The 16,189-nt window shown below is 42.3% G+C and overlaps 2 protein-coding genes across 2 annotated transcripts in view; both read left to right on the top strand.

Moving 5' to 3' along the window:
• Pip5k1b (phosphatidylinositol-4-phosphate 5-kinase type 1 beta) overlaps window positions 1-16,189 on the top strand; it is a 263,329-nt gene that overhangs the window by 65,940 nt on the left and 181,200 nt on the right. The window lies entirely within an intron of this gene.
• Window positions 9,314-16,156, top strand: Pabir1 (PP2A Aalpha (PPP2R1A) and B55A (PPP2R2A) interacting phosphatase regulator 1). The gene has a single exon (XM_038338374.1). It carries the CDS (start codon window positions 9,429-9,431, stop codon window positions 10,287-10,289), a length of 861 nt encoding a protein of 286 aa, XP_038194302.1. The 5' UTR covers window positions 9,314-9,428; the 3' UTR covers window positions 10,290-16,156.

Raw genomic sequence — 16,189 nt, 5'->3', positions numbered from 1 at the left:
AAAAAAATTTTTGAGACACAGGAAAATAGCAAGCTTGAAAGAATCTTGGTATTTATGAGGTCAATAGCAAATGATGATTAACACCCTGCCTGAGTGTTCAATGCTTAGCTACTTACTCGGCTAAGATAACTTAGTGAACCTCTCTGAGTCTTATTTCCCACGTCTGAACAAGGAGATAATGATTCTGGCAATTATTAGCAAGGGGTTGAGGAATGTTCCCAAAATATTTACAAGATACCTGGGACAGATGCCGTTCTACATTCACAGCGACAGGGCGCTGTGTGGTGAAAACCGGCTTCATTTTGGGGGCAGACATTTTCACAAGAAGAGTGCAGGGCCAGTGAGATGACCTGAGGGGAAAGGTGCCTCCCGCCAAGCCTGAGGCCTAAGCTTGACGTCGATAACCCACAGGGTGGAAGGAGAGAAGCAACCCCTGCAAGGTGGCTCTGACCTCCACTTCTGCATGTCGCACATGCACCTGAACACAAAATAAAATGTAACTTAGAAAACGAATTGAAAGGGGTGAAGAAGAAAAATCCTCACTGCTTCCTTATACGTGGGAAATTTAGGTGACTGAACTCTGAGTGTCATAAAACTTCATTTCCTGCCTACAAACTGAGCTATGGGTTTAAAAGCCATGCCTACTAAATTTCAGCTGTATTCATTCAGTTTAACAGTTTGCATGGGACAGGCTTCAGAGCATCTAGCCCTTCCTGTTTTATATTGCATTTGGTGTTGTGTTTAGCTCAGAATACAGCTGTGTACAAAGGTGACCACAAACCACAAGCTCTCCTCTTTCTCTGTAATAAAACCTTACTATCTTCAAGTGTCTTGGAAGCTAGGAAACTCATGGCTGTGTCATCCTCTCAACCAAAAGAATTCCTAAAACGTGTTGCTTAGGAAGCTTTAGGGTGTTGGCTTCAGAGTCCTTTAGAACATTTTCCTTTTCCTTAGAATCTATTGGTTTCAGCTACTTAAAGGCTCATGCCTCAAGTAACATTGGCTGTTGACACTGGGGTCTCCAGTTTCTTCCTCTTAACTTCATATGTATATACTGAGTTCAACTTGTCAGGCACAGTGAAATGTGTGTACCCCTGTACAACGTTTTGTGTGCTGAGAAGGACAGTGACCTGTCTGTAGTAATTCAAAGCAGGGTTTTAAATGAATAAATAAGAATAAGCCTCTAGGATTAGTCGCTCTGAACGTTCAGCGCAACCAGGGAAGGGTGCATTGCTGCAGGGATTAGCAAATGGTTGGCTGTGGAGAACAGTATCCATGATCCAGCCACATTCTGAGTGATGGACAGCCTCAGCACTGTGCTACCCATCTTTCCTCCGATACACGGACTCAAAGCAGGAACCAGAAAAGCATGCTTTGGCCCATGCTTTGTTCCAGAACCCCTCTGCCTGGTTGTTAAAGGAGCCCTTTGATTCATACCTACCAAGTCACAGAAGAGCCTTGCCTTTAAAATTGCTACACTCTGAGGGAAGAAGATGAGTTGAGACTCTCCTTCCATGTATCAGCCTGGGAGTGAGAAAACAGAGGAAACCCAAGTCTAGAGCGGGATCAGCCTGTGATCAAAGCACAAAGCATGTTGACAAAGGAAACCTGTTTGTGTGGGGCCTTTGCTGTCTGCACACCTACTGATGACACCCTATTATTTGACCCTTACAACAAAGTCTTTGTCCCCATTTCACAGATAAGGAAAGTAAAGCCTAAAGAAGTTTCATGGTTGATGCAAGGCCACAGTGCTGAAAGTATAATGATCTGATTTCAGGTTTGGTCTCTTCTTTGATTATAGTCCTGCTGAGTGCTAATTTATAGAGATCGTATAGAAAATTTCTAAATACACACATGTTAATCAGCTTTTTGTTACTCTAACAAAAGACCTGAGGCAATCCACCTAAAAAGAGGAAAAGCTCATTGGGGCTGATAGTTTTGAAGGCTCCAGTCCACAGTCCTTTGGCCTTCTAGTTGGAGGCAGTGTATTATAGTGGGAGCACATGGTAGAAGAATCCTGTTCATGGAGCAAGAGATTGATGTTTCACAGCTCCTTCAAGGGTATAATCGCTAGTGGCACAAAACCTCCTTCGTTAGACTCCTCCTTCAAAGGCTTCCCCACATCACAGAACACGCATGATCTGGAAGGGACAACTATACACATGCAAACAGATTCTCAGACTTATGAACATTTTCATTTTATTAACTTTATGTGTTATGTAAAATCTACCCGTTCTTTTTTTACTTTATACATGGTTTGAAAGTGATCATGTGTTTTCCCCCTTCTTGACAAACACACTGAATCTTACAAGGGAAAGATAGTACAGGAAGAGAGAAGGTTATGCCGAAGATGGATGCTTATAATGTTGAAATATGTGAGAACAAGACATTCCAACCCTATTTTCTATTTTATCTAAAAGATATAAAGGAACAGAGAGTATGGATTAGAAAGATATTTAAACTTATAACTTAATTTCTTTACTGATATTCTGCCTTGAGAAAAAATTAGAAAGTAACTACCATCTGCATCTGTTTACATGAAGCTGGCTGAAGGCATGAACCGAGCGTAAGCCTCTCCCCTTTCTAACTTTCAACTTTTTCTATATAAGTATGGCTCCGTGCAATGGTATGATAGCTTCTAAAAGCTTATTAAAAGTATTATTTAAAATGAAAGCTGAGAAGGGTCTGAAGATCTTCATCACCTTGGTATATTTCTTACTGTCTCTTCTCCCTTTATAGTTGGGTAGATAAGAGTCCCTTGAAGGTATACACTATAGACCTCTCAATAATGTAGAGTTGGAATGCTTGGTAAATTTGTGAGACTAATAATTCTATTTAACTGCAAGTTTTTGGTAGCTAGACTTGTGACACTACACCTATATCCATTGCCCACCTGTGCTTCAACAGTCCCCAGTGAGCTCTTTAGATACTAATGAAATTGCTCCATCTTGAATTGTATTGTGGGGGTACCAAGACAACAAAGCCAACCTGGGTTGAACACAGTACACGAAGCTTGCCACGGAGATAGTAAAGATAGTGAGCTGAGCTTCTTTCCTTTCTGCTTTCTCAGAGTAGCCAGCGTTGAAGCACTATGGTAGCAGGGCCAAGGCCCACTCAGAGCTCTTTTGGTGCTGTTAAAATGGTCCCAGGAAATTTTCAGTGCTTTGTGAGGCCACTGGAGTCTGGGTGCTTGAGGCCTCAGGCAAATGTAGCTTCAGGGTGTTCCTGTTTGCTTTCTGCCTCCTCTCAAGGACTGAAAGCTGATCTTTCACCCACAGTGTCACTGGATGGAAACTTAACATTCCAGTTTAGAGTTAGAACTGAGGTTGTTTGCACAAAAGATCTTCCTTCCCCGTGAAGTGTGTTCCTACTCCTGTTCTTTCCTCTTCTATTTACATTCCAGGTCCTTGTGGACATTTTGAGACCCAATGCTATACATACTGAACCACATACATTTCAAGTATTTGTATTTGATACATATTTAATACACATATGCACACCTTGTCTCTAGTACACAAATCAGTGTGGGGCATCTTCTGTGTTCCGCCTGGCCAGTACAGCTACTATTTTGACAAGTTTGAGTTATTTTGAACACCAAAGGAATAGAACCAGAGTGGGCATGGTGGCATAGGCTGATATGGGATAAGCTTCTGTATGTTGTGAATATGTTTTATTACCATTGGTTAATAAGAATCTTATTTGGTCAATAGCCAGGCAGAATAGAGCCAGGGGGGAAATCCAAGCAGAAAGACAGAGGGAAAGAAGGTGGAGACAGAGTGATACTAGCAGCCACCGGGGAAGCCAGATGTGAGGTAACAAGCCACAAGCCTTGTGGTAAAATATAGAATAATAGAAATGGATTAATTTAAGTTGTAAGAGCTAGTTAATAAGCTTGAGGTAATAGACCAAACAGTTTACAGTTAAGTCTCAGAATGGTTATTCAATATGGTTATTGGCGGGCGGGAGAGAATATAGGTCTTTAATCCTGGCACTTTGGTATAACATGAAGGCCTACTTGTTGGGGTTTCTGTCCTCCTACCAGGTCCCACAGCCATTTGCCCCAAGGAAAATCACATGGAGGTTTACTTAATTTATAAACTGATTGGCTCATTAGCTCAGGGTTCTTAACAACTCTTATAACGTATATTAACCCATTATTCTTATCTATGTTAGCCACATGGCTCGGTAACTTTTTTGGTGGGCAGGTCACATCTTCCTTCTTCCATGTCTGGGCAGGACTGTGGAGGAATAGGCTTCTTCCTTCCCAGAATTCTCCTGTTCTCATTGACCCGCCTCTACTTCCTGTCTGGCTGTCCCGCCTATACTTCCTGCCTGGCTACTGGCCAATCAGTGTTTATTAAAAATATAATTGACAAAATATAGACAATTATCCTGCACCACTTTGAGAGTCAGGGGAAGTCTGTCAGATCTCTGTGAATTCGTAGCTAGCATGGTCTACATAGTGAGCTCCAGGCCAGCTAAGACTACACAGAGAGACCTAGAAAGACCCTGTTTCAAAATAAAACAAAATATGACCATAGAGTACATACTGTATTTGAAATCTTCTATCCAGGATTATGCTGTGATCCAAACATCTTTTTGAGTGGAAAAACGCCATTGTCTAAGTTATGTATTTGTTCCTTTGAGGGTATCTGGGTGGATTTTGACTTGGGATTATTACAAATAGTAAATGAGGAATATTCTTCTGTCTTTTATTAGAACTCAGCACTCATCTCTCTTGGGTTCTCAGTATATACAAAATTAGTGCATATATTCTTTTTTTATGCTGACATTTTTTCCTAAATTGATGTGAACATTCCTAAATTCCTGTGTTTTCAGAGTACAATTTTCTTTTCCTTTAGATTAATGATGTCAGCCAGTGTTGGAGGTTGAGACATTTGCTACTCATCTCAGATTATACTCATAAACATACATGTGTTTACATTTCCCATTTATTTGGTATAGATTGAGAGGTAGAAATTTGCCTTGCCATATGCCCAAAGGCTTACCAGTAAAAAATGAAAAATGTCACAGAAATGAAAAAAACATTCTTAAAATCAAATATTAATCACAATACCTGAAGAGACATCTAGTTTTATGGTGTAGAAGTGAACATGAATTTCAACTGTACACATATAATATTTAATTTATAGAGTGAAACCAGAAGGACTGTTCAACTAGGGCTTGGTCCTTTAGAGTCTGCCTCTCACACAATTCATTTGCAACAGTTTGAATTGCATTTTATGATCTCAATTTTCTCTAATTTGTTCTTGATTGCTTTGAGAGGAAGCAGTAACTCAATATATTAAACTGTTTAGAATCTTCAGCTCTGAGCATTTTAGTTCTGTCAAGCATGTGCCAGCAGAAGGTTGAACCACAGGGCTCTAGTTTATTGGGTTACATAATGGTTCATTCAAGTCACTTACCTGTGTGGGCTTGAGGGCAATATAACCAAGAATAATATTCCTGGCATTAGAAAGAACTCTCACAGGAAGAGGTGCCTAGTATCAATCTAGAAAAGCCTGTTAGGCTAGCTTTCCAAATAACAGTCTTCATTTCCCTTTTGGACAGACTTATATTATTTCATTCACCCACTATAATTCATTCATACAATGGCTCCAGAAACGCTGAATAGTCTCTGGCAGGCCACGCTCTTGATACTGGGCATATGGCCCAGAGCAGAACTGGTTTTGCTCATAAGGAACTTAAATTTTTAGGTGGGGAAGAGACAAGAAAGCAATGACGTAAGAATAGAGATTAGAGTGAGATGGAAGTAGGGACAGAGAGACATGTGATTCTCCCAGAGGAAATAAAAACTGGATAACAGGCTTGGGAATGCAGGCAGAATATAGGAAACTGCTTTTTATTTAAGGCAATGTCAGAGAGAACGACCAATGTCACTTCATTGTGGGAAGGACTGAGCAGTGGGGATGACCACCAGAGAAAGTCATCTATGAGGATTAGGGCAGTGTCTAGATGGGCTTCAGGGCAAGGAGGGCTCTGGGGTTGGAAGTTTAGAGAAGAGGTCAGCAGGAGGGCAGAAACTCATCAGGAAAGCCATGGCCATTAGGATGACCTTCGCCTTTTTCAAAAGAATACACAAAAATCTAAGGATTCCGAATAAGAAAGAAATAAGTCAAATTTTAAAAAATGATTATACTGAAAATTGGTTAAAGTGGACTATACGGGAAAGGCATGGAAGGAAAACAAAAAGAGACCTCTAACTGGTGCGGCATAAATGGTTTACTTTGTGGGATTATCAAAAATCACTGTACTTTAATAATTACATTAGTACCTGGACATCAGACATGGGTAAACAATGATTGGCTTATTAGCAATAATTAGTAATCTTCTACAGATACAGATATTTTAAAATACATCCTATGTCTAAAAGTCTTTCATTACCTCCTATTTTATGAACATTTTTCTTCCGCTGCTGTTTTAAGTTAATGGACCATTCCTTGTAGATGCCCATATCTGAGACTCGTCTCTCTTCATCTTCTGAGTATAAAGGTGTCCCCCAAATACATCTTCTGCTATTCCCAGCTTTTAGAACATCCTTTTGTCTTAAGAATTAATCATCAAATTCTCCCACAGTCCCTGTGAAACTCATCAAGCAGCAGCATAACAGTTTTCAAATTAGGAGCTTGATTTATATTGGTTCAGGCCTTTGTTCTTCCATATTATTGGCAACTGGGCCTTTTTTTAGATTTTTTTTTTGACAACTGACTCTTTTCAACATCAGTAACTAAAATTTATAACATATAACGTACAGACCAGTATTTAATTTATAAATCTGCAATCAGGAGAAAACAGGACTTTGCAGTGCTGAAATGACTGGGAGCAATAGACACGTAAATCATTGGTTCATTCCATCTGCCGTTATTTGCCATCACTTCATCTTTGAAACATCTGGCAGATCCTAAAGCATGGCTCTCATTGTGTCATTCTTGTCAAAATCTGAGCAGCAGCCTACTACTTCCCATGATAAATATAGAAACTTCTGCCAGGCGCTCGCATCTCCATTCTGACACCATCTTTCCCCATTTTTCTTCTCCAGGTACTTCATCTATTAGTCAAATTCACTATTCTGTAGTCATCTTGTCCTTCGATATAAAACATCACCCATTAAAATCCTACCTGTCCTTCAAATCCTCTCTCACACCACTTCCTTTACACTGCCACCAATATGCAAATGATTTCTCTGAGTCCCGAAACTCTATTGCACGTAAAGGCATCAGTAAGCATTCTAAGACTTTGTACCCACAGAGGCCAGGTTCTCTACGAGTGTTACTTAAGCTCTGGTTTTCCCTGAAAATCAGGGTCAATAATACCTACCCATGAGACTGTTGTGAGGATTTAATGAATTATGGCAACGTGCAAATTAGTTCTGTAACCGACACGAACACTTAGCATTGTCTTTATCTTCAGGACCCATATTTAGTAGACACTTCAAATAAAACCTGTTTGAAATGAAGTGGAAGACAGGAGGCTTGGAGAGCTGCGCAATGCTGAATGTCACTGATCCCTATGTCCTCCGTTTTGTTTTTTCTTTTCAGCTGAAAAAAATTACTATCCGTTCAAAGTGGCCACATTTGTATCTAAAGGACACTCCAACCCTACCAAAACTGAACTCTTAACCTCCACCCGTGTACCTTTCCTATCTATTTGATATTACCATCTAAATTACTTATTTCTTTGAACACCTAAATTTAATCTCCTGGCCAGTCTTACTGTTTGAACCTCAAATCATGCCGTGTCCATCCACTTCTCCCCACCACCTCCGCTACAACCCTAATCCCGCACTCTGCTTTCTGCTTCCTAATTTTGTGTGCCTCTTGCCCCCTTTCAGCTCATTTTCGACTGGTTTTTAAAGCATACACCAAGCTTAGTGTGATGTTGTCTGCCCTGGGTCCTGCTTCCTTGGGGGCTGAGATGCATCCTGGAGCTCAGGAGTTTGAGATTAGCCTCAGCAAAAACATAGTCTCGACTCCATCTCAAACAATAATATACAAATAAAGCACACGCCTGTTGTAACCCTGCCTAACACTCCCCAGTGGCTTCTCATTACAGAATAAGATATACTCAGCCCTCTGCCCTCTCAGGCCACAGTCCCCATCACACTTTCACCCCACCTCCCGCCCCACTCCCCCGCTTTTTCCCAGACCAGTGGATGTCTTGGCTCTTAACATTGGTTGGAACACTCAGCCCCCTGCAGTCCACAAGACTTGTTATTTACAACTTAAGTTTACCTAGTTGTCCCTTAACCTCTTCTATCGGTAGTGCCCTATCACACCATCCTACTTTTACCCCCAAAGGCTTCCAGCCAAAAGTCCCCTATTTGGTCACCTCCCCTATTTGGTCACCACCCCCATTCCCACCCAGTAGAAACCAAATGTCTTCACACAAGTCTAATTTCCAAAGCACAGTACCTGGTACACAGTACGTAGGCATGCTGGGATAGGAGGTTTGACTGAATAAATGAACAAATACAATCCCTCTTTTAATGAGATACAAAGTTAATTACATATGTGTTAATTACATATGCCAAAACCTGTTATTCTTTTAAAAATGTATCTACTTTTCCGTTCGTTTAATCCCCATGCTGAGTGAACATTAGTGGCAGAAATATGTCGATTTAGAAAGTCAGAAAGCTTCTTCCTCCCAGCCTTAAATGTGCTTATTCTCTCCCCACCACCACCACCCCCAGACTCTGCCTTCGTGTAAATTACCGTCCTCTCTGGCCTTCTCCCTGTAGGTTCTAATCTTACTCTCCAGACCGCAGCCAAAGAGCAGTTCGGCTGCTACCGTACCCTTCTGCCGTTCCTTGAGAACGCCTGGGAGCTTTCCTTGTTATCAAGAAAGCCCAGAACTTGCTCTTGTCCACCACCAGGCTAACACTTCTGGTTCCCGTCTGCCACCTAGCTGGGTAGCAGGGGCTTCCCTCTCCCAGGACGGTTTTTACAAAGCGCCGCAGTTGCCTCCTTTAGATCTCCTTTAGGGCTCCCTCCGGAAGCCCTCCCAGACTAGCCCATGCTCCATCATAAAGCCCCGTATCGCCAAGGGCCCCGTCTTTCTGAGCTCATACTTGCTTCACAAACATAGACTTCTAACCGCCGCGGCCTTTACAACCTGCCTTCCCGCTAGCCCGCGCCCAGCGACTATTTGCGGAAGGAACGAACTGACAAGCCAACCAACCACCGCTCGCCCTTCCCCCGCCGGCGCGCCGCAGCAGTGACGCGTTAAGCTGGCGCCGCGAGGACGGGCGTGTCGGGGCGCCTGCGCGACGGGGCACGCATGCGCGGAGGCGCGAGCCTGCTGACAGATTCTCGAAGGCGGCGGCGGCGGCGGCGGCGGCGGCCTTCGGCCGCGGGGAATGGGAATCTCAGGGCCCTGACTGAGCACCGCCCCCGCCTCCCTGCCGAGACATGGCTCAGGAGAAGATGGAGCTGGACCTGGAGCTGCCCGCGGGCACGGGCGCGAGCCCGGCGGAGGGCGGTGGCCCGGGCGGTGGGGGCCTCCGGAGATCTAACAGCGCCCCCCTGATCCACGGCCTCAGCGACTCCTCGCCGGTTTTCCAGGCCGAGGCGCCCAGCGCCAGGCGGAACAGCACGACGTTCCCGAGCCGCCACGGCCTGCTGCTCCCGGCCTCGCCGGTCCGCATGCACAGCAGCCGCTTGCACCAGATCAAACAGGAGGAGGGCATGGACCTGATCAACCGAGAGACGGTCCACGAGCGCGAGGTGCAGACCGCAATGCAGATAAGCCACTCCTGGGAGGAAAGTTTCAGCCTGAGTGACAACGACGTAGAGAAATCCGCCTCTCCAAAGCGCATCGATTTCATTCCGGTGTCTCCAGCACCGTCCCCCACCCGGGGAATTGGGAAGCAGTGTTTTTCACCATCCTTGCAAAGTTTTGTGAGTAGCAACGGATTGCCTCCAAGCCCTATTCCCAGCCCCACCACCCGGTTTACTACCCGGAGAAGCCAGAGTCCCATCAACTGCATCAGACCAAGTGTTCTTGGACCATTGAAAAGAAAATGTGAAATGGAAACTGATTATCAGCCAAAGAGATTTTTCCAGGGCATCACCAACATGCTGTCTTCTGACGTTGCACAGCTGTCAGACCCCGGCGTGTGCATAGCCTCCGATACCCTGGATGGAAACAGCAGCAGTGCGGGATCTTCCTGTAACTCACCAGCGAAAGTCAGCACTACCACCGACTCTCCTGTGTCGCCTGCCCAAGCAGCCTCCCCCTTTATTCCAGTAGATGAACTTTCGTCTAAGTAATTCACCCGTCTTGAACCCCCCTCCCCCAATGGAGAGAGAGACAGAATCAAGTTAGAGCAAGCACTGAACTTTGTCGATTAAGTTGAGGCTGTTTCCTATTTGACTCTTTCCCTTTTTTTTTTTTTTTTTTTTTTTGAAGTTCCTGAAATGTTATTCTAGAGAATTTCTATGTCAGGTTCCTGCGGACGCCCTTGAATTCAGTGTAGTAATATTTTCGGACTTTTTATCAATAAGTGTGTTGAAGCATACATTTTACGCTGCTAATATGTCTAAATACATATGTTATCCCTTGATTTTTTAAATAATTGAGAGCTCTATTTATTTATGGGATTATTAAGTTCTGATGAAAATATAAATGTTGAATTTCAGTTTAGTAAACTGATGTTTTAAAATTCCATAGTTCATGGCACACTAATTTTTAGTGTTTTTAGTGATTACTGTTTTCCATCTATTGAAGAACTTACCTTCTTACAGCTTTAAAGAAAAATGTTAGTCATATCAGTCCATTGGTTGTCAGTTAACTTAGGAGTCCTTGGATATTTAATGTCCTAGGCACAAAAGTAGATGAGAGGGGAAATGCCAAAAAGAAAAATAACATTTTTCAGCAAATATTTTAAAATTAAGTATATAAAAGTAAACATTTAAGAAGGACATTTTCTAACGAAATTTTAATAGTGAAGTCACACCAGTATAACTTCAGAAATGAAAAGTTTCTTTTTGAAAACATTTTTAACCAGAAAGTGCATTCTCTTGGGTATAATCCTTAAAGTTCAACGGGACTGTGCCTTGTTGTCTTAGCTCACTGTAGAAGGCGAAGGCAAGGCTCTTGTTCCATGTAAAACTTGACATTTGTGAAGTATAGATGTTTGGGAAGCCCTATTGAATGTTGGGAGAACACCCAGACAGACGGTATTCTCTCAGTCATTGATAGACTTTACTATCCAGTCATGTCTTGATTCTTAAAATTCTTGCCAATGAGAAGCCCGAGCAGCATTTGGCTGCTTTTCTGCTCTGCCCATCTGTCACCTGCTCAGGAAGGAAGCAGCTGTTTCCTTGCCAACAGGTACTTCCTACCCCCTACCAAGCTAGGACATAGACCAAGGTACCTCCGACTTGAATTCTGACGGAGTGATGCATCTCTATGGTTGGAGCTACATTAGCAACAGTGGAAATGTAACTTGAAGGCTGATGGGGTACAGGAGATCAGTGGAGAGTTGCAACGTAAATCATCACTTAGGTTTGCGTAAAGGTGCAGTTATGGAGTGCTTTTGTTTTGCGATTAAGATAAATGTCAAATGGTTTTTATATTGTACTTTATAATACTTCATCTATCCTAGATAGACAAGGCAAGCAGACAGAGACAGATGAAATGAATAACAGATCAACAGGAAAAGGTTAAAAAATAATACTTTAAGAAAGACCATGACAAAAACTCCTTTTTAAAGTTATTGCCTACAGATTTTAAGAATTATATGGAATTTTTACAACTATGAGAATAAATGGAACTGGTCAACTCTTGACAGTTGCATCAAGTTTCAGTGAAATAACATCAAGGGTAAGGTTGTGTCTGTATGTGTAACATTTCTGGGTACTAGTGTATTTTGCTGACACCCTGACTGTTCCTCAGCTTAAACTTACATCATATCCAGTTTCCTGTGGGGTGCTTGACCTACTTATAGAGGAACTTTAATAACTTCAAAACAAGATTCACCGCCACATTTAATGTGTTCTTGCAGGTTGATGCCATCGATGCCTCATTTCCTAAACTGGATGCCATGTGACATCTGACTTCTTCCTGTCAAATACAGCGTAACCACCAAGTTCTGTCAGTTTCTTCTAAAGTGTGTCTCAGTGTGTCTCATGTTCTATTCCAGCTCCCCTTGTCACCTGCCTTCCTGTGTCTCACCTACCTTATGGCTTGGTCTTCACACTGGATCCTGAGTAATCTTAATACATTATAAACTTGATTTCTTTCACTTTCATGCTCAAAACCTATATTGTTTCTGTCCTTATAGTTTAGGTAGTTCTGTATAGTTTCTGACTATAATGACCTGTAGTGGTGTAGCTGTTCCCTAAAGGAGCTCCAGTCCTCTCATCTCAGAATTCACCTCCCTCCTGCTGCTGCAGAGACTAGACTACTTGGTAATCCCTAAATAGACTACATATTCTTACATGTTTGCACTTTTAAAATGTATGTGTTTGTATATGTGTGTACATGTGTGCTGCATACACACAATGGTCAGAGGAAAATATGTAGAGTTCATTCCTTTTATCATGTGCATTCTGGGAGTCAAACTCAAGTCACCAGGGGTGTCAGCAAGTTGTCATGTCTTGCTTTTTGGTAGATTGTTCTTTCTCCCCCAATGATATTCCAGCAAATGCCTTTTTAAGTTTGTGTGTGTGTGTGTGTATACATGCGTTGTGCACATGCATACACACAAAGTCAGAAAGCAGTTTGTGTGAACTGATTCCTTTTACAGTGTTGGTTCCACTTGTCAGCAGAAGCCTAAATTTACCCACTGACCCATCTTGAACCAACCTTCCTACACTTTTTAATTCCACATGAACTTCGACTGAAAACTGTGTATATAGATTATAAAATACTTAAGTAATATATACATGTATATAGTTAAAAATATGCCATTTACTATGTAAATTTCATTGTCTCTTCCTACAGGTAACATCTGCTGACAGTTTGGTGTGCACTCTGCAAGCTGTGATGCTCTGCATTTCCCTGCATATGTATGTGCATGTAGATGCAGGGCATCAATATGCGTTGGCAGTTCTCTCCATCTCTTTCACTTCATCTTTAATCCCTCACCAGGTCTTACTGATTTTATCTCCTGGAATCTAACTCCCGGTTTCAATCTCTGCTGCCAGCAAGATCCAGGCTATTGTATCCTTCTTGGGCTTCTCTCCCAGTGGTGCTCAGCATCCTCACTCCTGTTTGCTGTCTCTTCATTTGCTCAGCGTTACCCTTTTAGTATTGCTTGTTTCTTACTTTTATGAGTGTACAGAATGCATCGGTTCTGGCTCGGGGCGCTGAAGGATTGGCCCTTGCCTCTTCCTTGTTTCTGTTCGTTTTTAGTTTCGCCCTCGCTAGTTAGCTCCTCTATATGGGTGTTTGCCTGTGTGGGTATTGTGCACCTTGTGCATGCCTGGCGCCCACGGAAACCAGAATAGAGCCTCAGATCTGGTCTTCGATAACTGGAGTTACAGACTGTTGTGAGCTTTCATGTGAGTGCTGGGAATTGAACTCGGGTCCTCTGGAAGAGCAACCAGTGCTCTCAACCTTTGAGCTGTCTCTCCAGCCCTCTCTTTCTGCTTTTTAAATGCCTGATATTCACTCTTACTGCTTCCTTTCACCAGGTTGTTTTCCTACAATGTATGAAAGCCTTTATTTTCCTAAACTGCTGCTTTTCTGTAGGTGGTAAATCTTAAGTAAGCTAAGACTCAGCATTTGTATGAGTAATTTACATCACCATGGCAACTTGGACCATTCCTCCTTAGCTCACGTGGACATTTGCTTCCAAAAACACATTTTTAAGATATTAGTGTCACCGGTTCAGTAACTCTGGCCTAAAGCAATTAACAGCACTTAGTTAAAGGGCCATTTTGTCATATCTAATGAACTTCTGCAGTACATTTTCTTTCCTTGTGGGTGTAAAATATATATCGTGAATGAACAAAATCACAAATGGTTACCAAACTGGAGGGCTGCTGGATGCTGGGCCTTTTAAGCATACTTAAAAGTGCATGCCCTCCAGAAGGACCTGGGTCAGGTTGCCTTCCAGCGAGTCACATTGATTAGTTCAACCCATTACACAACCTACCTACCTCAAGAGACCACTTGAGATAGTTGGCAGGGAAGCAAGTAGTCTGAACTTAGTGAAAGGCTGGATTTTTCCCCCTGTATTTTTTGGGGGGTGGGGTAGGGATGGGGAGAAATTGATAGAAAATTAGATAGGAAGTTGCTATAAGATGAGGCAGGGAAGGAAATGTAAACTACAGTCCTAAGTGGGTTTCAGAAAAGAAAAGACTTGCCCTTGGAAAGCAGAACTAGAAACCTGGTTTTCTTCTTCAAACCGAATGAAAAGCTGTTGGTTTGCTTCTGCAGTGGTTTGGGGGGCAGAGGTGTGGAGGAAGACTACACATAGAATCAGTAGTAAATTAGCTTCGCATCTGCTTCCTCCATCTAGTTAATGAGGAACATGGGCTATTTGAGGGCAGGGTCCGAAGTGAATTAAATGATTAATGGCCTGAGAATGTGTGAAGGAGAGGCTTAAGAATGAATAGAGGGCTAGGCCAGGCCACATTGGATTCTATTCGCATCCGCACAACGAGGTGAACCGAACTGACTAGGTTTGGGAGTGAGCTAAGTAGATACTAGTTAATGTGAGCTGTGGCACAGTTGTTCCTGGGAAAAGTGCAGTTGAGTGAGAGGCGTTGGGAATGGTCAGAGGATGAGTGGGAAGTGGTGCCCCACCTATTCATGATCTAACCTTATAACCTGTCACACCGATATGGAGAACCTGGTCTCACTGCGGCACTTTAAACTGTAATTTTCACAGTTGATCTTATTTAGCTAGAAGAACAGCCCAAGAGGCAAGCTTCCACCTGAACTCCACTTACTTGGTAGACATTTGTATCCTACTGCCCCTAAGAACCAAGACACAGTTTGTTGACAACTAAGGATTTTTTTTCTGAAAAATTAAAATAATCTTTATATAAAATGTAATAAAATGCTTTCTGTGTATCCAGCATTTTTAGGGGCTAGTTTTCAGTGTAATCATTTTACTGTTTACTGAGATGATCTTGACCCTTGTTTTTTGAATGAGGAAATAGGGGTAGGATGGTGAGGACACTTGCCTGGGAGTCCGAAGCTGGAAGCTTCGCTGCTGGTTGCAGTGGTTATGAACGGACTGCAGAGCCAGGCTGCTGTGGTTCAGGGATCATTGGATGGATGCAAGGACCTAACAACAGTACAGAACAGTGAAGGACATTGTGCTGACAGCTGTCATTATCGTGTGCTTCTGAGCAGTTCTTTCCCTCTGTAACCTCCCTTGGATTTGGGTCCAGCTCACTGGAACTGCAGAACAAGTCTTATTTCTCCTTTTTAGCTCCTTTACGAATCCAGAGCACTGATCCTTCTCTCATGGCTACTGCTTGCTCCAGATTTTAGAGACGTTGGCTACTTTCTTCAGTGAAATAAGGCCGTCAGATGACAGTTCTCTCAGGACCCTTTGCCTTACCAGGTGGGGAGGTCAGGGTCATCTAGTAACATAAATTTTTGTTGACAATAATAAAAATAAGCATCAGTATTGTATATTGTTTATATCTGGAATATCTCCATGCAGCATTCAGTATGGGCTCAGGCACCATTTTCATTAAACAGCTCCCTACACACACACATACATCACACTGTTTAACCCTTATGATAACCCTCTGAGGCAGATAGTATGAATTTACTATGACTCATATGAGAAAATCAAATTTGTCTTTTAAAATGCCATTTTTAATATTTCCCTTTTGAATTTAGTTCCTTTTTGTTTTTTCTTGGTTATTTATTTTATTCGAGAAGACCGTTTCCAAGCTAGTTAATGCACTTGCTAATTGTGTGAGTGTTACCATTCTGTTTTTAAATCAAATGATATATTTATTTTGGAATGACTGTGTTCCAGGAAATGATCAGGAAGATTATTGTCTTTCATCAGAGGTGAAATACTGATGTGTGTGTAAGGAAATCATTCTAAAGCTTCACATTTTAAACTGATTTGCTATTTGAAACCATAAGAGATACTCAAACCCTCCCTCTTTTATTGTTTGGTCTAAATAAATATAAGATTTGTTATCCTGTTGAATATGGATCCATAGATGTTGTTATATTTAATTTAAATTGA

The sequence above is a fragment of the Arvicola amphibius genome, chromosome 1, assembly GCF_903992535.2.
Source record: "Arvicola amphibius chromosome 1, mArvAmp1.2, whole genome shotgun sequence".
Classification (NCBI taxonomy): Eukaryota; Metazoa; Chordata; class Mammalia; order Rodentia; family Cricetidae; genus Arvicola; species Arvicola amphibius.
This window is presented reverse-complemented; position numbering and strand designations above follow the sequence as displayed.